The 27899-nt window shown below is 44.1% G+C and overlaps 1 protein-coding gene across 1 annotated transcript in view; it reads left to right on the forward strand.

Moving 5' to 3' along the window:
- The window catches only part of aadat (aminoadipate aminotransferase), a 132567-nt gene that overhangs the window by 97920 nt on the left and 6748 nt on the right, over positions 1-27899 (forward strand). The window contains exons 6-10 of the mRNA XM_048594045.1: positions 5234-5299; positions 6900-6982; positions 10485-10581; positions 19444-19505; positions 25481-25545. Of these exons, the coding sequence (XP_048450002.1) occupies positions 5234-5299; positions 6900-6982; positions 10485-10581; positions 19444-19505; positions 25481-25545 (373 nt within the window). The remainder of the gene's footprint in view (positions 1-5233; positions 5300-6899; positions 6983-10484; positions 10582-19443; positions 19506-25480; positions 25546-27899) is intronic.

The following is a 27899-nucleotide window of genomic DNA, read 5'->3' on the forward strand; positions in this document are numbered from 1 at the left end:
TTTAAACCTACGCCCTCTAGTTTTGGACTCCCCTACCCTGGGGAAAAGACCTTGGCTCCTCACCCTATCTATGCCCTTCATGATTTTATAAACCTCTATAAAATCACCCATAAGCCTGCAATGCTTCAGGGAAAATAGTCCCAGCCTATTCAGTCTCTTCTTCCAACCTTGGAACATATAATTTCCTTTGTCACGGTGGACATGGAGAAGATACAATCTCTTATGGGCGAGTCCAGAGCTGGGGATCACTACTTCAATACAAGAAGTGCCCAATTAAGACAGAACTAAGGAAATTTTGTTTTAAACAGAAGATCCTGAGGAAAGCTCTTCTACAAAAGTGAGATCAAAGCCTTTGGACACTTGATAAGCAAGGGGGGGGGTGAGGTTATTAAGGATGGGCAGGAATGTAGAGAAATCAAATCCATCAATATTGAATGGCCAAGCAGGTTGGAGAGGCTGACTGGCCTACAGTTGCTCATAATTCGTACATCGAGATGTTAGATGTTGAGAGTTTTGCCATTGAATCGTAACACAGCACTGTAACCACCCTTTAAATTTACCCTCATATGCGCACAGACGTTCAAAGAAATGGAAGAATGTGCTAGGCTACGGAGAGAAGTTGAGAGGTGACACAGACTGAGTTGCTCAATAGGAGAGCGAGTGCAGATATGATGGACTGAATGGTCTCATACCACTCTGTAGCAATGATTCTGACAAAGTGCATGGATTGGGTTGAGGTAGCCATTACCGAACAGATTGCTGGAGCAGACGGGTGGGTCTGAATAAGCCACTGACCATTGAGCCACTTGTTGCAATTTTGCGGAACAATCCTGTGCAGTCAATGATTCTTTAGAAACAACAGTGAGTGAACTGGATCAAAGGTTAACTTCCTCTGCTATTATTGTCCCAAAGTAAAATTCTTCAGTGTTACAAACCCAACCATTGACTTGTTTAAAGCAAACAGGATGTCAATTGTTAAAAGGGTGTACAAAATAATTTATTTTCGCTTTAGGGACTTGGGCATCGCTAGCTAGCCAACATTTCTTGCCCGTCCCTCGTTGCCCTTGAGAAGGTGATGGTGAGCTGCCTTCTTGAACTGCTGCATTCTTCCTGCTGTGGGTTGACCCACAATGCCGTTAGGGAGGGAATTCCAGGATTTTGACCCGGCGACAGTGAAGGAACAGCCATATACTTCCAAGTCAGGATGGTGAGTGGCTTGGAGGGGAACTTGGAGGTGGTGGTGTTCCCATGTATCTGCCGCCCTTGTACTTCTGGATGGAAGTGTTCGTGGATTTGGAAGGTGCTGTCTGAGGATCTCTGCAGTGCGTCTTGTAGATAGTACACACTGCTGCTACTGAGCGTCGGTGGTCGAGCGAGGGGATGTTTGTGAATGTGGTGCCCTCAAGTGGGCTGCTTTATCCCAGATGGTGACAGTTCTTGAGTGTTGTTGGAGCTGCACCCATCCAGGCAAGTGGGGAGTATTCCATCACACTCCTGACTTATCAGTCTTCATCACAAACCAGCCATTTGGCCAACTGAGTTAACTGAACCCAATATCAGTACAGAGTGCTGAGCAAAAGAGTTAATTTCCTCCTGCCAAGTCCTCAATGAAAAGAGGTCCGGAGATGAAATTCTAAATGACAAGATAACACAGTGTGGAGCTGGATGAACACAGCAGGCCAGGCAGCATCAGGGGAGCAGGAAAGTTGACATTTCAGGTCGGGATCCTTCTTCCAAAATGGAGCATTTCTGAAGAAGGGTCCTGACCCGAAATGTCAACTTTCCTGCCCCTCTGATGCTGCCTGGCCTGCTGTGTTCCTCCAGCTCCGCACTGTGTTAACTCTGACTCCAGCATCGGCAGTTCTTAGTGTCTCGAAATTCTAAATGACCATGTCTTTATGAACTGGTCCATGTTAAACAATAAAAGTATGCAGTAACTATAGGGTAGAGATTGTTTAATGAAAGTAATTATCTTTGGCTTGCTTCCACATTGTAGGGATTCTTTCAGCCCAATGAGTCCACACTGACCCCCCCTGAAGATTATCCCACCCCCCACCCTGTAACACTGCGTTTCCCATGGCAAATCCACCTGGTCTGCACACCCCTGGACACTACGGACAATTTAGCAAGGCCAATTCAATAACCTGCATATCTTTGGACTGGTTAAGGTTTCAAAGGTTGCTCAAATGGATAACTTAGCATCAAATGGCTTCACTCAATTCGAGTAAATCTTAACCTGTAATATCTCCATTTTACCAGTGTGTGGCAGTGTTAAGCTTGTTTCCAACACTCTTGTTATGATCCCAGTTGAACTAGTCAGGTCCCAGCATAAAATCATGCTTGCTGGATCATATTTTTGGTTTAGTTAATGAGGTGGCCACTCACTGAAATATATTCAACACGAGGCTGAATTCCTTTAACAACAGAAGTTTATGACACAAATATCGAAGACAGGAGCACACTGTCTCGATGTAGAACACAGTTTGATAAATCTTAAAATACTCAGTTTAAAAAAAAGTCTCAAACTATTTCCCAGTATGGTCATTTTACAGCAATTTGCATACAGAGAAACTACCCCACTATGTAAAATCTTTAAATTCGACTAACCTGATCCTCCCCAGTTCCTGTCTTGTTTTAAATGAATACCCACAAAACCAAGTCTGGCTCTCGTAGTTTCAAAAAGCCTGCTGATTTGTAACCAAACAGTACTTCTGCACTAAGGTAACTGCTTTCCCTGAAATGTCTTATACTCCTATCTTAGTGGCGAAACTATGCTTGCTTCTGAGCCTGTCAGGTCTCCTCCAAACTATCCTAAAATTTTAAATTTCTGGGTTTCCTGATCTAAAATCAATCATTAATTGTCTTGAATCTGGAATGAGTGAATGACTTTCAGTGCTTATCCCACCTGTCATAAACCACCATTAACACTCCTGGGATCCTTGCTTACTGAAGCGTGCTAGATTAGCTCACTATTCCAGAAGGACTTTATTAAGATTCATTTATTGGATGTGGGTTGTTACTGGCTGGACCAGTATTTATTGCCTGTGCGTAGTTACCACGTGAAATGAGTGGCTTGCTAGAGCCATTTCAGAGGGGAGTCAAGGGTCACCCACATTGCTGTGGGTCTGGAACCACATGGAGGCCAGACCAGGTAATGACAGTAGATTTCCCTCCCTAAAGGGCATTACTGAACCAGATAGGTTTTTACAACAAATCAACAATGGCTACATGGTCTCCATTAAACCAGTGTCTAATTCTAGATTTTCATTGATTCAAATTTCACCATCTGCTATGATGGGATTTGAACCTATATTTCCCAGAGCATTAGTCTGGATCTCTGGATTATTAGTTCATCACAATACCATTGTGCCACCATCTCCCACCTCATCTTGTTATTTTTTGCAAAAAAGTTCAGTAAAGTGGCCAACTCATGCCTCTATTTTAAAATCCAAACTCCAATGATGGCATTTATCATATGCCGTACCTCCTATCAAACTGTCTTATTTCCTTTCCAGGTATTTTCCCCTCCCTCTCCTTTCTGGCAATTAACGTTCCATAACAGAAGAAATCTGATATCTTTCACAGTTTCCATCTCTTCATCATCATGAACGACCAACCTCTCTATACCGCCATACTCACTGAGACAATCCACATGACCTCTACATCTTCCCTGAATGGAGACTCACTCAGCCTCCATCCACCAGGATGTGCTACCCACACCCTCCCTGCTCACCTGGATCCTTTTTTTAATTCATTATCAGGCTGAGGGCGTCACTGGCTAGGCAGCATTTATTGTCAATCTCTAATTGCCCAGAGGGCAGTTCAGAGTCAACCACATTGCTGTAGGTCTGGAGTCACATGTAGGCTGGACCAGGTAAGGATGGCAGTTTCCTTCCCTAAAGGACATTAGTGAACCAGATGGATTTTTATGACAATCAACAATGGATTCATGGTCATCATTTGATTCTTAACTCCAGATATTTTATTTTATTGATTTCAAATTCCACCTTCTGCTGCGGCGGGATTCAAACCTGAGTCCCCAGAACATTATCTGGGTCTCTGGATAACAGTCCAGCGATTAATACCACTGGGCCATTGCCTCCCCATTATCCCAAGGTTATCTCAAGAATAACCTTGGTTCTCACTCCGTCAGTGTAGCACTGGACTGTCAGCCTTGATTTAACCCTTGAATGGGACTTGAACCTGGAACCTTCAAGATACGAGTGCTACCAACCAGCAACTGCTGATGAGGGTTCCATAGCATTGCAGAGAGAAGGTTGATAACACCGTAGTTTTTCTTTGTATTTGCTCATAGGATGTGGGCATCACTGGCTGGGCCAATGTTTATTGCCCATCCCTGGTTGACCAGGACGAAGCGGTGGTGAGCTGCCATTTTGAACAAGATGTGGCAGAGAACTTTTTAATGACATTGAAGTTTGTGGCTGAGGGTGAAAAGGTATGTCAGCTTTAGGGTGAGGAGTTGAGTTAGAGGGTCAGCCTTAATCATATCTGCTCGTAAGAGGAATAAGAACAAGAGGGCATAGATTTAAAGTGATGTGCAAAAGAAGCAAGGGTGAAATGTGAAAAAAATCTTTTCCCTCAGCAAGTAGTTAGGGTATGGAATGCACCTCTGGAGATGTGGTGGACTCAGCTTCAATTGAAGCATTTCAAGGGGGGCATTGGAGGGTTATTTGCTTAGAAATGGTGTGCAGAGATGTGGGAAAAAGTCAGGAGACTGGCAGTAGGTGATAGAATCAGTTCAGGTACAATGGGCACAATGATCTCCTTCTGCACTGTAGCAGTGCTATGATTCTGTGGTATTGAATGGCAAAGGGGTGAATGGCCTCATCCAGCTCCTATTCCTTATGTTCTCTTGTGGTCATCCAAACATTGTTCTCTTCTACTCTTCGCCGCTCTCAGTTCCGTGGGCCAGTGGAGTAAAGACGCTAACTGACCTTCCTGACAATGCTTCTGCACACTAACCCCTTTCTGTTTACCCATAATTCTGCAGGAAATCTGCTGGAGACTCCATTTTGGAAGGTACCTTTTGGGCCATTTGTGTGAAAACTCACTTCTGTGCGATCGACACTTGCCTATATCATGCCTGCGCAGTCGTGGAGTGGCATTATCATAAAATAAAGGAACAGTTTTCACCCTGAGACGAAGCAAATTAGGAAATGAGGAAGAAACTTCTTCGTTGTGCAAAATCAACATATACTTTTTTTTTTTGCAGATTGCCAGAAATTACGATTTGCTGATAATTGAAGATGATCCCTATTATTTTCTGCAGTTTGAGAAGGTAAAAGAACTTGCATTTGTAAGGTACCTTTCCTGATCTGAAAACAATCCAAATGGTTTACAGTCAATGAAGTTCTTTTGAATTGTAATTACTGTTGTTATGCAGGCAGCGTCGCACCAATTTGTGCAGAGAAAGCTCCCGCAAACGGCAACATGCTTTTGGTTAAGAGCTAACCATTAGGCAAAGCAGCTTCCACTGGTCTTCTTCAGAAGAGGCCAGAGATTTTTTAGATCCACCCGAGGGGATCAGGGGGTTCCTCAGTTTAAAGCGCCAGCTGAAAGGGGGCGTCTCCAAACAGTGTGACGCTCCTGTCTTGTGAATCCAAGCCTCTGTCTTTATTTTATCTTCTAGTCCCTGGGGAGGAGCTTGAAGCTATGACCTTCTGACTCTGGGATGAGAATACTGCCCCTGAAAATGTGCTGGTAGTAAATAATGTTCCTGAAATGATGGAACTTAGTAACTGTCCACTGCAAATCTAAAGAGGGGCCTACCGTTTCTATGCCAACCAACAAACACCAAACTGCACTAATCCCATTTCCCCTACTATGCCCTGGCATTTTAAGTTCTCATCCAGCTGCTTCTTAAATGTTGTGAGAGTACCTGCCTCCACACCCTCACGGGCAGCACGTTCCATATTTGTACCACCCTCTGGGTGAAAAACATATCTTTCTCAGATCTCCACTAAACCACTTACTCCTCACCTTAAACCTACGCCCTCTGGTCTTAGACATATCTGCCATGGGAAAAAGATTCTCACAATCTACTCTGTCTATTCCTCTCATAATTTTATATCCCTCAATCCGATCCCCCTTTCAGCCTCCTCTGCTCCAGGGAAAACAAACCCAGCCTATCCAGTCTCTCCTCATCACTGAGACTTTTAATCCCAGGTAGCATCCCGGTGAATCTCCTTTGCACCCTCTCCAGCGCAATCACGTCCTTCCGATAGTGTGGTGACCAGAACTGCACACATCTGTGGCCTAACCAATGTTTTATAATGGAGTAAGACAAGACTTCCTTGCCCCTATGTTCTATGCCCTGACTAATGAAGACAAACATCTCATATGCCTTCTTCAGTCTACCTGTGCTGACACCTTCAGGGATCTATGGACTTGTACACCAAGGTCACTTTGTTCCTCAGTACTCCTCAAGGATCAGCCATTCATGTTGTACATTTTTGTGGTACCCAGATAGTATTTGAACCCAGGTCCCAAAGCATCAGCCTGGCCTTCACAATCATATGCCTAGTGAGATTACCACTGCACCCCAGTCTTCCCCTCGTGCTATGTTCTCTTACATGCTGTTAACAGTTGCCGATTATAACCCGGAAGATAGCTTTGAAAGACTGTTGCTGTGGGAACTCATTACAATTAGGAAACAAACCGAGCTCAGTTAAACATTTAGACGAGGCATTACTATGGCAACAAAAGCATCAGCTCATTCATATAAATTTGGAACGGGAACACCAGCCTCGATTTCTGTGCTCAAATCTCTGAACTTTGAACTGACAACTCTGTGACTAAGGGGAGGGACAGTGCTACCCAGTGCTAATGCGCCACATTTGATCTTTCACTGATTGGGTTTCCCTTGCGTTGATTTGCAGCCTTGGGCTCCATCATTCCTTTCGCTAGACATGGACGGGCGTGTTGTAAGGACAGATTCCTTCTCCAAGATCTTGTCTTCAGGGTAAGGGTTTCTTTATTTTATTTAGCCTTTGCTGTTATTGAAGGTACATTGTCGTGCTATTACCTGCTTCAGAATGCCAACCTGTGATGCCAGGTGAGGAGCAGGCAACCTGTACCAGTGGCGCTCTCTGGGCCAGGCTGTGGAAACTGCAGCCTGTAAACCAGTCTGACTTGAATGTGGAGGACACAAGTGGTGACCAGGGCACTCCCCTGATTATGAACGATGTCTCGTTTGAACCAATGGATTGAATTTTTGGGCCTCTCTGGAGTAAGGGATGCACGAGAATACCAGTCTCCACGGTGTGCTCATTCCCACGATGCTGTGCGTTGGCACCAGCAGAGGCAGAATCGACACCAGCAGGGCTAACCCATTGGTGAAGGACTGATTAGGGAGGTCCACTGGGATGTGTCAGTCACTGGCCAGGTTCCAGCAGGAGACTGTTTAAGTGCTTCCTAGTGCAACCTAACCAGAGCTTCATCAACGTTCAGTGGGAAGCCCCTATATTTTAATTTAGTACTTTATTTGTGAAGCACAGGATACCATAGGCTTTGCTAACCACTCTCTCGACATGTCCTGCCACTTTCAAAGATCAATGTACATGCAATTAACCATGTGCCCCGTCACCAACATCCCACTGTGTCAATAAGTCTATTTGCCTCTTCCAATCTTTCTTGTTGCAAAGCTTCATCTCACAAATCCCTGTATTAACTCCATCTGCCCCTTGTCTGCCTATTCTCCCAGCCTCTCTCTGTCCTGTTGCAGGCAATTTGTGTTATCCTCACTGTTTGCCACTGCTCCAAGTTTGGGATCATTGATACATTTTTGAATTTTTCCTTCCTATTGCAAGTTTCCAATCAGTGAAACACAGCAGTCCTAACACTAACTCTTACTAACACTGTCTATCACCACCCAGTCTGAGAAACAACAGTCTTATCAGTTCTGAGGAAGGGTCACCGGACCCAAAACGTTAACTCTGATTTTTTTTTTTCACGGGTGCTGCCAGACCTGCTGAGCTTTTCCAGCAACTTCTGTTTTTGTTCCCGATTTACAGCATCCGCAGTTCTTTCGGTTTTGACAGTCTATTGTAGCTTGCTACGTTCTGTCTTTAAGACACTTTTTTTTTAATTCACTTGGGCAGTGACTTTTCTGTTCCTTACATCTGCATTATTGTGTGATATCTCAAATGTACCTCAAACATCCACTGCGTTCCTTTCATCAACTTTTTCTGTTACTTCATCAAAATGTGTGACTACTTGAGTGCAACCTAACTTTTACAAGTCTGTGCTGGCTCTCTTGAGTGAACACCGGCCTCTCCAAGCACCTGTTTATTTTTTTTCCCCTGATTTATGATCCCAAAAATTTTACCACGTCTGAAGTTAAACTGACTGGCTTGTTGTTGCTAGGACTGTCCCTAGCCCCTTTCTTGAATAAGGCTGCCATTTCAGGGTGGCACGGTGGCTCAGTGGTTAGCCCTGCAGCCTCACAGCACGAGGGACCCAGGTTCAAACCCACCCTCAGGTGATTATATGTGTGGAGTTTGCACAATCTCCCTGTGTCTGTGTGGGTTTCCCCCGGGTGCTCTAGTTTCCTCCCACAGTCCACAGGTGTGCAGGTTAGGTGGACTGGCCATGCTAAATTACCCGTCGTGTCCAGACTTAGGAGGGTTAGCCATTGGAAATGTGGGGATAGGGTTGGGGTGCTCTCTGGAGAGTCAGTATGGGCTGAGTGGCCTGCCTCCACACTGTAGGGATTCTACAATTTTCTGCTCTTCAGTCTTCTGGCATCATCGGTGGGCAATTATAGTATGGAGGGAAGCACTTCTGCTACATCCACCCCTACACCTTCAGCAGCCTGGGATGGAAGCCAAGCAGACCTGGGGACTTAGCCATCCTAAGCAATGTCAAAATTTCCAATATCTCTTCCCTTTTGATTCTCATACCATCCATTGCCTCCAGTTTCTCGACTTGTCCTGATACTAAATCAGATTCTTCTTCCTTAGTAAACATCGATACAAAGGACACATTAAGTATTCTAGTATCTCCAAGCATAGATCATCCTCATTTTCCCTTTCACCTCTTAACACCTGATTACTATTTATATGCTGGTAAATGACTTTTGGCTTCCCCTTTATGTTGGTTGCTACTTTGTTCTCATTCTTTCTTTCCCAGTCTCATTTTCCACTCCCGCTCTCCACCCAACTTAGTGCATTTGGCCTGACTACCCCCTGTAGAGTTTGGTTGACGTGTGTGGCACACCTTTTAACCAAGCCTATATATTGTGCTGGTTGCTGCAGGTTAATGGGAATTTAATGCTTTCTTGCACAGAGACATTAAAGGGAGGAATTCAGGCTAAAGGACTCAAAACAAACAAGAGCTTGTGTGTCTCCAGTAGCCGAGGTTAACCATCTGAGTTTACCATGAAGGACTCTGCTCCTCAACCTGGCCTGAGGTGTGGTGACCCTCAGGTTAAACCATCACCATGTCCCTCTCTCTAATGAGGGAGTAGTGCTATCGTCTGCTAGGATATGGAGACTTTGTCTTTCATGGTAAAACATCCTAAGCCACTTCCATTACAACGTTATCAAACAAAATCGTATATGCAGAGAAATTAGAAGAGACCAAAAGCTTGTCCAAAGAGAGTACATTTTTGAGAAAGAGGGAAGAGCTGGAGAAGTTCAGGGAAGGAATCCTGGCATTTAGGGGTCCTGGTAACTGAAGGTATAACTAATGGTGAATGTGTGCTGGAAGTTGGGGGTACACAGGAGGCCAGGATTGGAATGCAAAAATCTCTGAAGATTGTAGGAGCTTACAGAGATTCTTATTGGAGGAATTCAGAAAGCAGGATGAAATTATACCGAGGCACTTCCAGATAGGCAGCCAATGTAGGTCAACATAGCAAATACTCCTTTTGATGTTGCCCACGTTTCATTTCCAATCTTTGTTGAAGTATTCATTTAATGTCGGATTGCAAACACCGGGCACTGTACTGGACAATTACTGATGTTGGCAGCTGGGCCAAAGGAGCCTTCCTGCTACAGTCCTGATCAGGGCGGAAATGGGAAGGTAGTGAGGACCTACCTGCGCTCCCCACCCCCCAGCCCCCCTCCTGCCTGTTTTAACTGAACCCCCACCACCAAATGCACCACAGGGTGAGAGAAGGAGGAGAACATTAAACTCACCTCCTGCTTCAGTTTTAAACATTTCCAAAAGCAGTCGTTTCTGTTGGAGCAGCTGTTAGAATGCGGCATCAAATCCATTCAAGCAGTCACCCAAAAACATCAGTTGGCAAAGTTTGGAGTTAGAGAATTTGTCAGGGTAGATTTGGCAAGGAATATGAGGTACGATTTGATGAACACCATATCGGAGGAATAACTGGAGCTATGTCCACTGAGCACCTTCATCGGATGAATGTAACTTCTTGCTTTTACACTTTACTAAAAAAAGGAAACATTACTTTTTAAACAAGACAAGGGTAACAAGAATTTGTTCTTGTGTTTTAATAGGCTGAGAGTGGGATTCCTAACTGGTCCCAAACCACTCATAGACCGGGTGGTTTTACATATTCAAGTTTCCACGATGCATACAAGCACCTTCACACAGGTACGTTCATTCTTCACTAATACCAAACATAACAAGATAAGTTTTTGAAATGGCTCTCGGCTGGAAGGGAATATAGCAAGCATCCATTTTCTGTCAACAATCCTAACAAGTTATTTTCTCATCACATGGCTCAGATTCTGACTCTGCAGTATTCATCTGGGGCATATTCTGTGATTATTTTCAGCAGTCTATCAGTCCAGAGACCCAAGTAATGTTCCGGGGACTGGGGTTCGAACCTGGCCATGCCTAATGGTGAAATTACAATTCAGTAAAAACCTGCATATAAAAGTTTAATGACCAAGTATTTATTGTCAGGTAAAGCCCATCTGGTTCATTGATATCCTTTAGGAAGGAAACTGCCACCCTTTGCCTGGTCTGGGTACATGTGACTCCAGACCCACAGCAAATTGGTTGACTCTCAACTGCCTTCTAAATGCCAGTCTAGCCAGTGATACTCATATCCTGTGAATGACTTTTTTTGAATGAAAGACTTTCGCTAGTTTGTATTTAACAGGGAAATGATAACCTGATAAAATTCGAGGATGGAGAGAATTTTTGGAGCTATCTTAATGATTTTGTTGTTAGAGAGAAGAAGGTTAAGAGGTGACTTAATAGAGATATACAAGATGATCAGAGGATTAGATAGGGTGGACAGTGGGAGCCTTTTTCCTCGGATGGTGATGGCTAGCACGAGGGGACATAGCTTTAAATTGAGGGGTGATAGATATAGGACAGATGTCAGAGGTAGGTTCTTTACTCGGAGAGTAGTAAGGGCGTGGAATGCCCTGCCTGCAAAAATAGTAGACTTGCCAACTTTAAGGGCATTTAAATGGTCATTGGATAAACATATGGATGATAATGGAATAGTTTAGGTTAGATGGGCTTCAGATTGGTTTCACAGGTCGGCGCAACATCGAGGGCCGAAGGGGCCTGTACTGCGCTGTAATGTTCTATGTTCTATGTTCTATAACATCTGGAAAAGGCCTTTGAACAGAGGAGAGTGTGAGTCCCTCACACATTGTTCCGCTCCACCGTTTCCCCACAGCCCTTGGCTGTCCTCGCGAATGGAAAGTGGTGTTCTACAGGGCTCAGTGTTGGGACTCCTGCTGTTTGTTTTGTACGTTAGCAATTTGGACTTGAACGTGGGGGACAGAATTGTGAAATTTGCAGACAATACGAAAATCGGCCGTGTAGCGGATAGTGTGGATGATAGCTGTAAGCTGAAAATGTTATAGATTGGTTGGTGGAGTGGGCAGGTAAGTGGCAGATGGAGTTCAGTTCTGAAAAACGTGAGGTAATGCATTTAGGGAGGTCAGTAAAAACTAAACAGTAAAAGGGAATACAAAATAAATGAGATTATACTGAGAACAGAAGATGAAGTGAGAGATCTCGGTGTGCAAGTACACAGGTCCCTAAAGGTAGCAGTACAAGTGGATAAGGTTATAAAGGAAACATACCGAATACTCTCCTTCATTGACAGAGGTATAGAATACAAGAGTAGGGATACAATGATAACACTGTATGAGACACCGGTGTGCCCACAGCTGGAATTCTGGTCACAACGTTACAGGAAAAATGTCATTGCTCTGGATAGAGTGCAGAGAAAATTTACTCAAATCTTGTAGATATGAGGAGAAATCGGAGAGTTGGGGTTGTTTGCCTTGGAGCAGAGAAGGCTGAGGGGTGACATAATTGAAGAATACAAAATTGTGAGGGGTGGAGCTAGAGTACAATGGAAGAACCTGTTTCCCTTGGTAGAGAGTTCAAAAACCAGGGGTCATTGATACAAGCTAAGTGGCAAAGGATTAGAGGGGAATGTAAGGAAAATACAGAGGGTGGTGAGTGTTTGGAATTCGCTGTCTGGGTTGGTGATGGAGACAGAGACCCAAAATTGTCTTCGAAAGTACCTGGATCTGCACCTCAAGCTGCAGGGCTATGGGCTGGGTGCAGAACGATGGGATTAGGAAGGGCATCTGGGTGTCTTTGGGTGAGCATGGACAAGATGGACTGAATAGCTGTATCATTTCTATGGTTTCGAAATGAGAGGGATCATGAATCAGAGACGGTCACAAGAGAGAATGAAGTATCTTCTCCTTGAGTTCTCTGCCTCTGACCCACTGCACCATGACACCCACCAAAGGTATGGCAAGGAGGCAGATCCTGAACCCAACCCAGCCAGCAGTGGATTTGAACCTCACACTGTTGATGCTAATCTGATCTACAGCAGCAGTCCAACAATTTGAACCATATTGAAAGGTTTCCTCTGGTTCTCTGTCCACAGATGCTGCCCAACCTGTCGAGCTTCTCCATCACTTTCTGTCTTTATTTTCTTGAACCTTCCCTGAGAGACAGGTTTGAATAAATAAACTCTGCTATGTTGAAAGTGCACGAGTACTTTAATAAGTATCTGCCTGATTCCACAAGATAGACATTAGAGTTGTCTAAGTCAAATTGCTTAACAAATAACCAATTGAGTTAAATAATCAACTGACACCAGTGATTGAAGTGGTGACTAATCAATCCACCATGAACACATAATCCCTGTTCACAGACCACTCAACCATCTCCTCAACACAGTTCATTTATTTATTTAGTGCATTGTTCAGAGTATTTAAGTCTTCTCATGAGCATATTGTTTTTATAGCAAACATTTTGTGCTAATCACCCGTATTAGTTGGAATCTGTACATTTCCAAGAGGTAGAAATTGCTAAGTTTTAACCCAAGTTTATAAAACAGGATATTGTTAGATTCTCATCTTAGACCATCACTGTAAAAGTGATTGAAATATTTTATATTGACAGTGAGGCACCCAGTAAAAGCAAGCCTGTCTCTTTCTATCCCTCGTGCCATTTCTCAGTTTGCTTTCATTGAGTCCCTGTTGTTGACACACTATCAGAACTCACTCGTTCTCAAATTATACTCAGCATCACCTGGAATGAACAGTGTAAAGGGAAATGCATTTCTCTGGTCACAAACCTGTTATAAACAACAGAAATCCATCAGTGAAGATTACATTTAATGTTGCTAAAAGAATGTGTTGGCTATATTGCTACTAAAATGTACCAAACCGAGGGAATTCCTGTAAAAACATCCACAAAAGACATTTCTAGCCGTTGGTTCTATCAATAAATCAATGTCGTCTCTGGCTCAAGATCATTTGTCAGCATCAGACTTTCACTGTGCCTGTCTGCTTCTCCTCTCTTGCTTGATACTACTATAACTACCCTGACAAACATAGAAACATGGAAAATAGGAGCAGGAGTGGGCCATTCAGCCCTTCGAGCCTGCTCCCCCATTCAGTATGATCGTGGCTAATCATCCAACTCAGTCCCCTGTTCCCACTTACTCCCCTGTCCTTTGATCCCTTTAGCCCGAGAATTTCATCTAACCAAGTTGGATATCCTACCATAATGAGAGTCCTGACTTTTGTTTCACATAAGAACATAAGAACCAGGACCAGGAGTAGGCCATCTGGCCCATTGAACCTGCTGCACCATTAAATAAGATCATGCCTGATCTTTTCGCGGACTCAGGTCCACTTACCCGCCCACTCACCATAACCCTTAATTCCTTTACTGTTCAAAACTCTACACTAGCCTTAAAAACATGCAATGAGATAGCCTCAACTGCTTTATTGAGCAGGGAATTCCACAGATTCACAACCCTTTGGGTGAAGAAGTTCCTCCTCAACTCAGTCTTATGTCTGCTCCCCTTTATTTTGAGGCTATGCTCCCTAGTTATAGTTTTACTCACCAATGGAAACAACCTCCCTGCTTTTATCTTATCTGTTCCGTTCATCATTTTATATGTTTCTATAAGATCCCCCCCCACCGCCACAATTCTTCTAAGTTCCAATGAGTATAGTCCCAGTCTACTCAAGTTCTCCTCATGAACCACCCCTCTCAACTCTGGAATCAATCTAGTGAACCTCCTCTGTACCCCCTCCAGTTCCAATATATCCTTTCTCAAGTAAGGAGACCAAAACTGCATGCAGTACTCCAGGTGTGGCCTCACCAGCACCTTGTACAGCTGTAACATAAGTCTTTACAGGATGTGGGTGCCATTGGCTGTGCCAGCATTTATTGCTCATCACCAATTGCCATGGAGAAGGTACTGGCAAGCTAGCTTCTTGTACTGCTGTAATCTGTGTTATGTAAGCACACCTACTGCGTTGTTGTGGAGAGTGTTCCAGGATTTTGACACAGCCACACTGAGGGAATGGTGATATGTTTCCAGGTTGGGATGGTTCTTCATTCAGGAACTTGCATGCGTCTGTCCTTCTAGATGGTAGATGTTGTACGCTCGGAAACCGCCAATGAAGGAGCTGTTGTGGTGTATCTTGTGGATGGTACGCTACATTGCTTCCACTGTCGGTGGCGCACAGATTAAATGGTGATTGTGGTGGATGGAGTGGTAGTCAAAGGGCTTACTTTGTCCTGGATGGTGTCGAGCTTCATGACTGTGGTTAGAGAAGTATTCATCCAGACAAGTGGTGAGTATTCCATCACACTCCTGACTTGTGCCTTGTAGATGTTGGAGAGGCTTTAGGGAGCCAGGAGGTGAGTTACTTGCTGCAGTATTCCTAGCCTCTGACCTGCTGTTACAACCATATTATTTGTATGGGTAGTGCAGTTCAGTTTCTAGTCAATGGTAACCTCACGGATAGTGCGAGATTCAGCATTGGTCATGCCATTGAATGTCAACGGATGATAGCTCGGATCTCTCTCTTTTTGGAGATGGTTTTTACTTGGCCTGTGCGGTATGAATTTTAATAACCGCTTGTCAGCCCAAGCCTGGATATTGCTGCACCAATAAAAGCAGAAATTGCTGGAAAAGCTCAGCAAGCCTGGCAGCATCTGTGAAGGGAAATCAGAGTTTCAGGTCCTGTGACTCTTCCTCAGAAGTAAGAGTCTGAGAAGAGGTCAACTGACCCAAAACGTTAACTCTGATTTCTCTTCACAGATGCTGCCAGACCTGCTGAATTTTCCCAGCAATTTCTGTTTTTGTTTCTGATTAACAGCATCCATAGTTCTTTTGGTTTTTACCTGGATATTGCTGGTCTTGCTGTGTATTGATACAAAATCCAAGTGTTTGTTTACCTCTGGACTTTACAATCCAAATGCTTTAATAGTTGGCCTCCCAGCTGACACCCAGTCTAAGCTTGAGCTCATCCAAAGCTTGACTGCCACTATCCTTACTAAAACCTTTTACATGTGATCTGTATTTGCTCTTTTCTTAAAAAAAAATCTCACCCTTCTTTGGCTATCCCTGCATTCCCTCACCTCTCTCTACTCCTGTATCATCTTCTATTGCCCTGCCTCCCCCTCTGTAACATCCTTTCTCGCCCTGCAACATCCCATAATTTCTGTGTCCCTCCAATTCCTGACACTTGCACCTTCCGGATTTTCCTTCGCTCCTCTGTTACCAGCCAGCCTTCAGCTGGAAGGTCTGGAATTCCCTCCCTAAATCTTCCCACCTTTATGTCTTTTAAGTCACTCCTTAAAACTTAGCTTAATGATCAAGCCTTCCTTCACACACCTTAAGCTCTTATTATGGAGTTGGGGCTCATGTTTTATTTGATTATTCCCATTACTTTGTTTCCCTTTTGGCAGACAATTTACTAAAGATTAAATATAAATGCAACTTGCTTTTTCATCCCCTTTGGCAGATTCCCTCATCTATTATTTATCCCTTTTTTTCTTTATTCATTCACGGGATGAGGGCATCGCTGGCTAAGCAGCATTTATTGCCCATCCCTAATTACCCAGAGGGCAGTTCAGAGTCAACCACATTGCTGTGTGTCTGGAGCCACATGTAGGCCAGACCAGGTAAGGATGGCAGTTTCCTTCCCTAAAGGGCATTAGTGAGCCAGTTGGATCTTTCTGACAATTGGCAATGAATTCATGGTCATCATTAGATTCTTAATTCCAGGTATTTATTGAATTCAGATTTCACCATCTGCCATGGCAGGATTTGAACTTGGGTCCCCAGGACATTACCTGGGGTTCTGGAATAACAGTTCAGTGATAATACCATTAGGCCATTGCCTCCCCGTGTATTCTTGAGGTCATGTAATTATAAATCCAAATCTTTTTATTTCGTTCTTATTCTGTGCCAAGTTTGGGTGTCTTTAATGGGCATCCCCTAAGCGCTAATCAATTATAGCCTTATTAGACAGTATAATGGATCATTTATGTGAGTGACTCAAACCCCACCTTTCTAGGAGTAGGCCATTCAGCCCCTCAAGCCTGCTGAAATTCAGTACCAAACAGGGTCAATCTCATCTCAAACTCACCTCCACTTTCCTGCCCGCTCTTCATCACACTTTAATTCGTTAGTCATTAACAATCTGTCTCTTCCTTAACTTTATTCAGTGTCCTCACCACACTCTGGGGTAGTGAATTCCACAGATTCACGACGCTTTGAGAAAAGTAACTCCTCCTCATCTTTGCTTTAAATCTGCCGCCCCTTAGCCTAAAACTAATGACCTCTGGTTCCAGATTGCCCCACAAGGGAATACATTCTCTCTGCGTCTACTTTATCAATCCCCTTTTGCTTCTTATATTCCTCAATTAGATCTCCTTCCTTTGTTCTAAACAGCAGTGAGTATAGGCCTAAACAACTCAATCTTTCCTCATATTATTCTTCAAACCCTTGGCTACTGGACTTCTTTACCATTTGGCCTATCTTCCCTTCTCATATTGTTTCATTAGTTGCCATATGTTGCACTGTCCAATCTTTACCCCTGAGTTGAGTATTTCATTGCAGTGTTTACATGGACTGACTAAAGTCAAGGCTGGTTGAACTGAAGGACACCTTGGGTTAAATGAGGGAATTATGTCACATCTCTCTGAGTCAAATTTGTGAGATAATTAGAAGCTAAGCATTTAGTTCATTTGTCAGCAAGAACGTCAACACAGCTCTGTGGCTGGGCCTCTTCTGGAAAAGTTGAATCAGCTAAATAAGTACGTTTGGAATCTTTCCAGTGTCTGTCGGCGAAGGTCAAATACTTAATCAGCTTTCTAAAAAGAAGCAGACATCGAGGCTGAAGAATCAAATCGGCTTTTCCTATCCACACTTGCTTTCCCTATCAGAAATTCAACAATATGTATATTTATATAGCAACTTTAGTACTGTAAGGTGCCCTAAGGCACTTCACAGGGGCTTTATCAGACGAAATCCAACACCAAAGAGATTCTAAGACAGAGGACTAAAAGATTGGATGAAAAGGTAGGCCTTAAGGAGGACTTAGAGGACAAAGGTGAGGCAGAGGGAGCTGAGGGGTTCGGGGCCTTGTTAAGTAAAGCCACCACTGGTGGACTGAGCATAATTAATAATCAATCGTCTTAAGAGACCACTACCCACAAGTTCCCTTCCCCTGTCACTGATCCTTCAGTGTCGCTGGGTCAAAATCCTGGAAGTCTCTCCCTAACATTATTATGGGTGACCCCACATCAAATGAACTGTAGAAGGAATCCCACCAGGACCTTCTCAAGGACAGCTAGTGAAGGTCATCGTACTCCAGACAGCGATGCCAATATCACATGAACAAAAAACAATTAATGCAAGTTCTTTCTTTTTGTAGAAGGTGAAAATCTTAAGTTCTTCAATTTTCTTTGGCTATTTCAATACCTTGAGCCTAATCTTAACATGACCCATCACTGTTACTGATTTGAAATCCTGAAATTCTCTTCATAATGGCATTGTAGGTGTAGCTACACCAAATGGACTGTAGCAGTTCAAGAAGGCAGCTCAGGAAGGGTGAGGAAGGGTCACCGGACCCAAAACATTAACTCTAATTTTTCTCTAAGGTTTTGGAGTAGATGTGTAGCTTAAAAAGGGGACCAACACACTGCAGCAACATGGAACTATGCCAAGGGGAAGAAGAATACCTCTTCCAAGTATTCAAGGATAATGGATATCCAAAGAACTGGGTCAGGAGATGCCTACAGGAACAGCATCAGAAAGAGTCTACACGCCTCAACACACTCATCACACTACCCTACATCAGGAACATGTCAGAACTCACCACAAGACTTCTACGACCACTGGGCATCAGAGTGGCACACAAGCCCACATCAACCCTACAACAAGTGCTCATCCGAACTAAAGACCCGCTCCCTGCCATGGACAGGACCAATGTCATCTACAAGATCCCCTGCAGAGACTGCGAGAAACACTACATCGCACAAACAGGAAGGAAACTAACAACAAGAGTACATGAACACCAACTGGCTACAAAAAGACACGACCAATACTCACTCATCTCAATCCACATGGACAAGGAGAACCACCAATTCGACTGGGACAACACAAAAATCCTGGGACAGGCTAGGCAGAGAAAAGCACAAGAATTCCTGGAAGCATGGCACTCCACTAAGCATGCTATTAATAAACACATTGAACTCGACCCCATATACATTCCACTACGAAGGAAACCTGGAAGTGAGGCAATCCATCTCAACGGACCCCAGAGTTTAAAAACCAGGCGGGAAAACACACCGACGCTTCATCAGAGGCTGCACTGAGGATGTTACCAAGCACGGTAACGAAACATCTGCGGAACAACAAACCAGCTCAGCGAGCTAACCAACCTCTAATTTTTCTTCACAGATGCTGCCAGATCTGCTGAGCTTTACCACCAACCTCTGTTTTTGTTCTCCATTGGTCATATTTTATCAGGAAATGTTGAAGAGGCAGCTTTGAATTTATAACCTAAATCTGCCAGAAGTAAATGAGCTTGTAAAACAAACACAAACGTAATGTAACAGAGAGAATTCAAGGATTGTGTTCAACTCCAGATATTGCTTCTTGTTTAAATATGACAAAGTGTGTACAGTGAATGTCTCTTCCATTTCTAGCTCATGGTTGCACAGCTACTGAAACAGTGGGGACAAGATGGCTTCTTGAAGCATATCGACAGGTAAAACTTGCAACATAACATTTATCCCTTTTTCTCTCTGGGTCTCTCTAAGTCATGGGATATGAGCAGTGAATTACCCAGGGCTTTATCACAGAATGTTATGTCTCAGTAGGAAGCCAGTCAGCTCAATGTGTCTCCACTGGCTCTTCAGACGAGCATCATTACCTACTGCCAATCTCCTACCTTTTTCCCGTATCCTTGCACATCTTTTTTTAACCAAATAAGCACCCAATATCCTCCTGAATACCTCAATTGAACCTGCCTCCACCACATTTCCAAGCAGTGCATTCCTCTGCTATTTTTGCACATTACTTTCAAGCTATGCTCTCTCCTTGTTCCTTTTACAAGCAGGAACAGTTTCTTCTCGTCTCAATCCAGCCCACACATGATTTCGAAAACGTCTACCAAATCTCCTCTCAGCTTTCTTCTCTCCAAGAAGAAGAGTCCCAACTTCTTCAATCTACCCTCATCACTGAAGTTTCTCATTCCTGGAACCATTCTCATAAATCGTTTCTGCTCTCTCTCCAACACGTTCACGTCCTTCCTACAACATGGCACCTATAACTATACACAATATTCCAGGGGAGGCCTAACAAATATCTTAGGTAAGTTCAACATCACTTCCCTGCTCTTGTATGCCCCTATTAATAATTATGTTTCACTGAACTTCCTTCCAGATTAGAATCATAGAATCCCTACAGTGTGGAAACAGGTCCTTCGGCCCAACAAGTCCACACCGACCCTCAGAGCATCCCACCTAGACCCATCCCGCTATAACCCATCTAATCTACACATCCCTGGACACTATGGGCAATTTAGCATGGCCAAACCACCTAGCCTGCACATCTTTGGACTGTGGGAGGAAACCGGAGCACCCAGAGGAAACCCACACAGACACGGGGGGGAATGTACAAACTCCACACAGTCACCCGAGGTTGGAATCAAACCCAGTTCCCTGGCGCTGTGAGGCAGCAGTGCTAACCACTGTGCCACCGTGCCGTTAAAGGCAAAAGTTGTTCATTTTTGAACAGGTAAAGTTTTTAAGAGGAGATTTGACTGAGGGTTCCAAAATCGTGAATGGTTTTTGATGCAGTAAATAAAGAGAAATCCGTTGCAGATGGATTGGTAATCAGACCATGATACAGATTAAAGTCAATGTGTGCGAATGTGGAGGTGTAGTGCTAACATCACTGCACTAATAACCTAGAACCTCAGGTTAATGTTCCCATGACAGAGGCTTGTATCCCACCAAGTGGGGAGGCAATAGTCTATTGGTATTATCGCTGGACTGTTATTCCAGAGACCCAGGTCATATCTCTTGGGTTTGGATCCTGCTACAGACAGATGGTGGAATTTGAACCCAATAACAAACTGGAAATACGAGTCTGATGATGACCACGAATAGATTGTCAGGACAAATCTATTTTGTCCCCTTATGTCCTTCAGGGAAGGAAATCTGCCGTCCTTCCCTGAAATGGCCTTACAAACCACTCCGTTCCAGGACAATTTGGCATGAAGTGCAAATGTTGGCCTCACGCGAAAATAAACATCGGAAGAGCTGAGTGAAGTATTCTGTGACTGGGGTGTCACTGCTTTATTGGAAACGGAGATAGTGCTCATTGAAAGTGATTGTTAAAACAAGGTGTACCTGTTGGCTTGACCAGAGTGCTACAGCCCTAAAGCAAAATCAAAATGGTTTGCAAATATGAGAAGAGAAGAAAAGCTTTTCTACACAGTGAGTAGTTTATGTGTGGAGTGCACTGCCTGGAAATATGGTGGAGGCAGGTTCAATGAAGCACTCAAGAGGGGCATTGAATAATTGCCTCTTTTCAAATAATGTGCAAGGATCATGAGCCAAAGGCAAGGGAATGGGACTGAGTCAGAATGTTTGCTGGAGAGCCAGTATAGAGGTGATGCGCTAAATGGCCACACTTTTGTGATTCTGTCAACCTGCCAAACCCGCTTCATCAGAATTTTACAAACCTCTTCCATCTAGAAGTACAAGGGCAGCAAATATATAGAAACTCCCTTCTTTACGCCAATGAGGCCATTTCTACGCTACATGGATTGCAGTGTCATAGAGTCATACAGCACAGAAACAGACCCTTCAACCCAACTCGTCCATGCTGACCAGGCTTCCCAAACTAAACTAGTCCTATTTGCCTGCACTTGACCCATGTCACTCTAAACGTTTCCTATTTGCTTTCAAGAAGGCAACTCACCTCCACTTTCTCATGGGCAGCTAGGGACGGGCAATAATTGCTGGCCGAGCCAGTTATGCCCAGATTCCACAAAGGAATTTTTTTTTAAAAGCCACCTTACACAAGCTCCCCTCCAAGCCACTCACCATCTGGGCTCACACTATGTATTTCACTGTGGCTGGGTCAAAAATCCTGGGTCTGTAGGTGTCCTGACAACCCCATCACTGAAGAGCTTCACCACCCTGTGTTACCAGTGTAGGTAAGAGCCCATACCCAAAACTACTCGTCTACAGAGAACTGCTGCTGTAGTCAGGACCATGCAGTCTGGTTGGTGAGGTCTGGGGAGAGGTTCCTTCAGCACCCAGGAAGCTTGCTTTAATAAAGATGGGTCACGTTGTGGACAGTGCGGAGGGCTGTTCTAGGTTACAAAGGAACATTGATAGAATGCAGAGCTGGGCTGAGAAGTGGCAGATGGAGTTTAACCCTGAAAAGTGTGAGGTGATTCATTTTGGAAGGACAAACTTGAAAGCAGAATACAGGGTTAACGGAAAGATTCTTGGCAGTGTGGAGGAGCAGAGGGATCTTGGGGTTCATGTTCACAGTTCCCTGAGAGCTGCCACCCAGGTGGATAGAGTTGTTAAGAAGGCGTATGGTGTGTTAGCTTTCATTAATAGAGGGATTGAGTTCAAGAGCTGTGAAGTTATGCTCCAGCTATACAAAAGCCTGGTTCGGCCACATCTGGAGTATTGTGTCCAGTTCTGGTCACCTCATTACAGGAAAGATGTGGAAGCATTGGAAAAGGTGCAGAGGAGATTTACCAGGATGTTGCCTGGAATAGAGTGAAGGTCTTACGAGGAAAGGTTGAGAGAGCTAGGGCTTTTCTCTTTCGAATGACAAAGGATGAGACGTGACTTGATAGAGGTGTACAAAATGATCAGAGGTATAGATAGAGTAGACAGCCGGAGACTTTTTCCTAGGGTGGAGGTAGCTTTTACAAGGGGACATAGTTTTAAAGTGAAAGGTGGTAGATATCGGGGAGACGTCAGAGATAGGTTCTTTACTCAGAGAGTGGTAGGGGCGTGGAATGCATTGCCGGAGAGGGTAGTGGAGTCGGCCTCATTAGGGGCATTTAAGCGGCTATTAGATAGGCATATGGATGATAGTGTAAGGTAGCAGTGGAGGTTAGGTAGACCTTAGGTTTCGGGTAAAAGTTCGGCACAACATCGTGGGCCAAAGGGCCTGTACTGTGCTGTACTGTTCTATGTTCTATATGTTCTAAAGGAAACTTGCTTTCGAGCCCTTCTCCTAAAACTAAGAGAGTGGGCAGGGTTGGAGGTTCTGTGTTGGGATTTATTAATGGAGGGTGTCATGCCTGTTTGCAGGGGTCTGTGTTTAACTGAGCAGGCGGGAGAGGAAGGTGGCTTTCCTGCAGAGTAAGACCAGAACTAATTGCCCTACCTTGAGGAAATGCACACAGAATGGAGATATCTGGAGACAGACTTTATTTTTCTATATTTACAGTATCTTGCTTTTGCTCTCATTCTCTCATAATCCTTCAACCTCCGTCCTGTGCTTTCTCTTCTTCCAGTCTGTTTGCCTTCTCTCTCTTGTTTTTTGCATTCTCTCTCTCTCTTTGTTCACTTTCTCTCTCTCTCTGTCTGTCTTTCTGTCTGCCTCTTTCTCTCACATACACGCGTTCTCTCTATCTGGGTGGCTGTCTCTTTCCCTCTCTCTGTTTCTCCCTTTCCATCTCTGTCTCTCTTGCTCTCTCTCTCTCTCTCTCTCTCTGTGCCTTTCTCTCTGCCTCTGTCTCTTTCTGAGTATATATCTGGTTCTCAGCTTTTCTCTTTTTTGTTTTCGATGTTTCGTACTCAGGAGATGAATATACTGCTGATCATAAAGCCAAGGAACATGACCCTCCTGATGTGGAACCAGAGATTTTGAATAATCAGGTGCCAGTGTAGGACAGGGAGGCAACTGGGTTACCACTGGTGATAAACAAATGTCGGACTGGTGTCTGGAGACACAGCTAATTTTAAGCTGGCCGAGACCTGTGTTATACATTCTTTTTCTTTATTCATTCATGAGATGTAGGTGTCTCTGGCTGAGCCAGTGTTTATTGCCTATCCCTAGTTGCCCTTGTGAAGGTAGTAGCAAGGTGTCTTCTCAAACTAAGGAGGGAATTCCAGGATTTTAACCCAGTGACAGTGCGCGAACGGCGATATATTTCCAAGTCAGGATGTTGAGCGACTTGGAGGGGAACTTGCAGGTGCTGGGTGTCCCTTGTATCTGCTGCCCTTGTCCTTCTAGATGGAAGTGATCATGGCTTTGGAAGATGCTGTTGGAACATTTCTAAGAGCATGATATTTAGGAGATGAGATTAATAGACATCTTCTTTGCTAATTCCCAGGGTGAAACCCAGTACAGATTGACTGGGGTGAAATTAGACTTGGAGGATAATGAAGATTTCACAGAGTCAGATTGGTTACAGTGCAGGAGAAGGCCATTCACCCTCTGTCTCTATGCTAGCCCTCTAGTCAGTCCATCTGGAACCATTCCTCTCCCCACCCTTTCCCACAGCCCTGCACAGCCTTCCTTTTCAGATTGTTATCCAAATCTCCAGAGAAGGCCTTAACTGAATCTGTGTCTAACACACTGTCAGGCAGTGCATTCTGATCCTAGTCACTCACTGCCTGAAAAGGTTTTCCTTCACGTTGCTGTTGCTTCTTTGCCAATTTCCTTCAATCTCTGCTTTCATATGCCTGGTCAGCTTTTCTTCCACTGCACCTGATTCCTTCAGCATTTCAATCTTTCTATCTTTATTCCTGTCCGTTCCTATCCCTCTCTCTCGTTATCCCTCTCTCTCACTCTCTCTCCCTATATCTATCGTTCTCTGTCTCCCTTGCTCCCTGTCTTTCTTTCTGCCACTCACTTTCTCTCTCTATCTCTCTTCCTTTTTCTGTCCCTCTCTCACTCTCTCTGTCCGTCTCTGTCTGTTGCATCCCTCTCTCTTCCTCTTTCTGTCCCATTTCTCTCTTTGTCCCGATACTGTCTCTCGCTCTCTCTCTCTCTCCCTCTCTCTCTTTCTCAGTCCCATCTCTCTCTCTCTCTCCCTCTCCCTCCCATTTCTCTCTCACTCTCTGCCCCTGTCTTTCTCTATCCTTCTCTCTCTGCCTGATCTGCCTCTCTCTGTGAATCAGGTTTATCCCAAATCCTGGTATGTGTGAACCCCAGCAGAAAGTCCCTTCTTATTTGGTGCAAATTGTCAATTGCGCTGAAGCTCACAGAAGGAATGGTTAATCTGAAATTCATTCAAGATCATGGCAACCAGAATTATGTATTGTTTTAAAATACTTGAGTGAGGAGCTGTATTAGTATTGTGGACAATGAAAGTTATTTGTGACAAAATGTCTACGAACTTGACGACTGCTGAAAAAAAGAGACTTGCTGTCGAAGGTTTCTATCCTGCAGTTCTCAGGACAGATGCAAGAATGCCAAGTTTCAAAAGAAGTAGTAAATTATAACCGTAGAGAAAAAAAGCATGCTGATTGGTTGGCATATCCAGTCTGATTGGTTAGGCATTGCTATGGAGAATGCACCAGGAAATACTTGCCCCGTATCCTTCTGTTAAAAGTGGAAAAAAAAATGCAAATCCTCAGACATGTTCCTTTTTCCTGAAGGCACATGAATTGATGTAGCTCCTAGCAAGGGATTAACTGAACAGCAAATACCAAGAGGTTTTGAATTTCTTCCTTTCCATTCAAATTACAACAGGGTGGCACAGTTTTACACCAAGCAGCGAGATGCCATGCACAAGTCTGCAGAAAGATGGCTGAAAGGTAAAGCTGGCAAATTAAACTATCATCGTTAAAAAAAATGGAATGAACATTGACACAGCTCCTTGTAATAGAGGAAGTGCTTCACCAAGTACAATCAGTATAAGATTCAGAGTTAGAGCCAAACAAACAGGACTATCTTTTTAAACTGGGTCCAACACCAGGGATTGTTTTATGAGCAAAGGCTAAACAGGGTGGCACTGTATTTGCTGGAGTTTAGAAGAATGAGAGGTGAATGCCATTGAAACATATTGGATTTTTAAAGGGCTTTACAGGGTAAATGCTGAGAGGATGTTTCTCCTCATGGGAGAGTCTAGGAGCAGAGGGCACAGTTTCAGAATTCAGGGGTGCCAATGTAAGACAGAAACAGACCCTTCGGTTCACGCGTCCATGCTGACCAGATATAAATCTAGTCCCATTTGCCAGCATTTGGCCCATATCCCTCTAAACCCTTCCTATTCATATACCCATCCAGATGCCTTTTAAATGTTGTAATTGTATCAGCCTCCACCACTTCCTCTGGCAGCTCATGCCATACACGCACCACCCTCTGAACCACCCTTCTTTTCTGAGGGTTGAGAGACTTTGGAATTCCTTGCCACAGAGAGTTGTGAGGACAGTCATAGATAGTCACTGAGTGTAGAAACAGGCCTTTTGGCCCATCATGTCTAGGCTGACCACCAAACACCAAAATAGAGTCCTCTTGTATGAGATAGATTCTAGATCAGTTGGGCAATCAAGGGTTGCAGGGAAAAGGCAGCAAAGTGGAAGTGAGGGATGGGCAATAAATGCTGGCCTAGCCAGTGACGCCCTCATCGCATGAATGAATAATAAAAAAAATCGAATTGGCAGCCAACCTATTGAATGGTGGACCAGGCTCGAGGGGCCGAATGGCCTACTCCCATTCCTGTTTCTTCTGGTCCTCCCATTTGCAGAAGTGGGAAGGGACACATCTCTTGCTTAAAGGAGAACCAACACTCCAATGTCAATTAAGCTGCTAAAATTTGATGGATATCTCCATCAACTTAGATTTACAATTGATTGTTTCAGATGTCGGTGAACAACTTCTGTCCCTTCAGTGCCCACTATGTTAGAGAAAGACTGAATGTTCCGTGTACCAATGGACACTGTGTGATCCCACTCCAGGGAAACCCAGGTGGGAGCATTAAAACAGAAGAGAAGCCATATGGTGTAGCAGCAGGAGTAGGCCATTCAGCCCGTCGAGTCTGCTCTGCCATTCAATGAGATCACTGGTGATCTGATCATCCTCAACTCCATTTTCCCTCCATTCGCCCCGCCCCCATTTTCCCCATCATCCTTAATTCCCTTCCTGATTAAAAATCAATCTCAGCCTCGAACATACTTAACACCCCAACCTCAACAGCCCTCAGTGGGAAAGAATTCAATACATTCACTCCCCTTTGGGAGAAAAAAATCCTCCTCAAATCTGTCTTAAATGTGTGAACTCAGTTGTAAATCTGTGGAAATCTTTGTCACAGACAGCTGTCAAGGCTGGGTCATTAAATATATTCAAGGCTGAGACAGACATGTATTTAATCAGTAAGGGAATCAAAAGGTTACGGGGAAAAGGCAGAAAATGAAGATTATTAGATCAGCCATGATCTTCCTATATAGTGCAGCAAACTCAATGGGCTGAAAGACCTACTTCTGTTCCTACGTCTCATGGTTTTGTGGCCTCACATAATCGTTCACGTAGTTGGAGATTTGAAGAGATTAAAAACCAGATCACACTGACTGTCGGCCAGCATGTTGGGACTGAACGGTCCAATTACTTGTCGGAGCAAATTACTGCAGATTGTGGAATCTGTACTGAAAACAAAAATTGCTGGAAATCACTTGTTACATTCTCTGTCACCGTGTCCTGTCTTCCCTTCCCCCACCCCAGTGGTACTGTCTGTTCTTTCCAGTCTGGCAGTTAGACACGCCATTGTTCTACCATTCTCACATTCCAGTCACTTAATCTGAATTTTAAAACATCCTTTCTCCCCAGCACTCCACACCATCCCCCACACACACTTATAGCATAAATGCTGCCCTCTCTACACTTCAAGTCATCTCTGACGAAGAGTCATCTAGACTCGAAATGTTGGCTTGCTCTCTCCACATGGATGCTGTCTGACCCGCTGTGATCTCCAGCATTTTTTGTTTTCAGGTCCAATTACTTGACCCGTCTCATTGTCAGACTGAATTCTGAAGAAAACTTGCTTCTCAGCAATTATGAAATAACAAGGTGTAGAGCTAGATGAACACAGCAGGCCAAGCAGCATCAGAGGAGCAGGAAAGCTGACGTTTCGGGTCTGTACCCTTGTTCAGAAAAAAAAATGTTTTCTGAAGAA

The sequence above is a fragment of the Rhincodon typus genome, chromosome 3 (assembly GCF_021869965.1).
Source record: "Rhincodon typus isolate 14 chromosome 3, sRhiTyp1.1, whole genome shotgun sequence".
Taxonomy (NCBI): Eukaryota; Metazoa; Chordata; class Chondrichthyes; order Orectolobiformes; family Rhincodontidae; genus Rhincodon; species Rhincodon typus.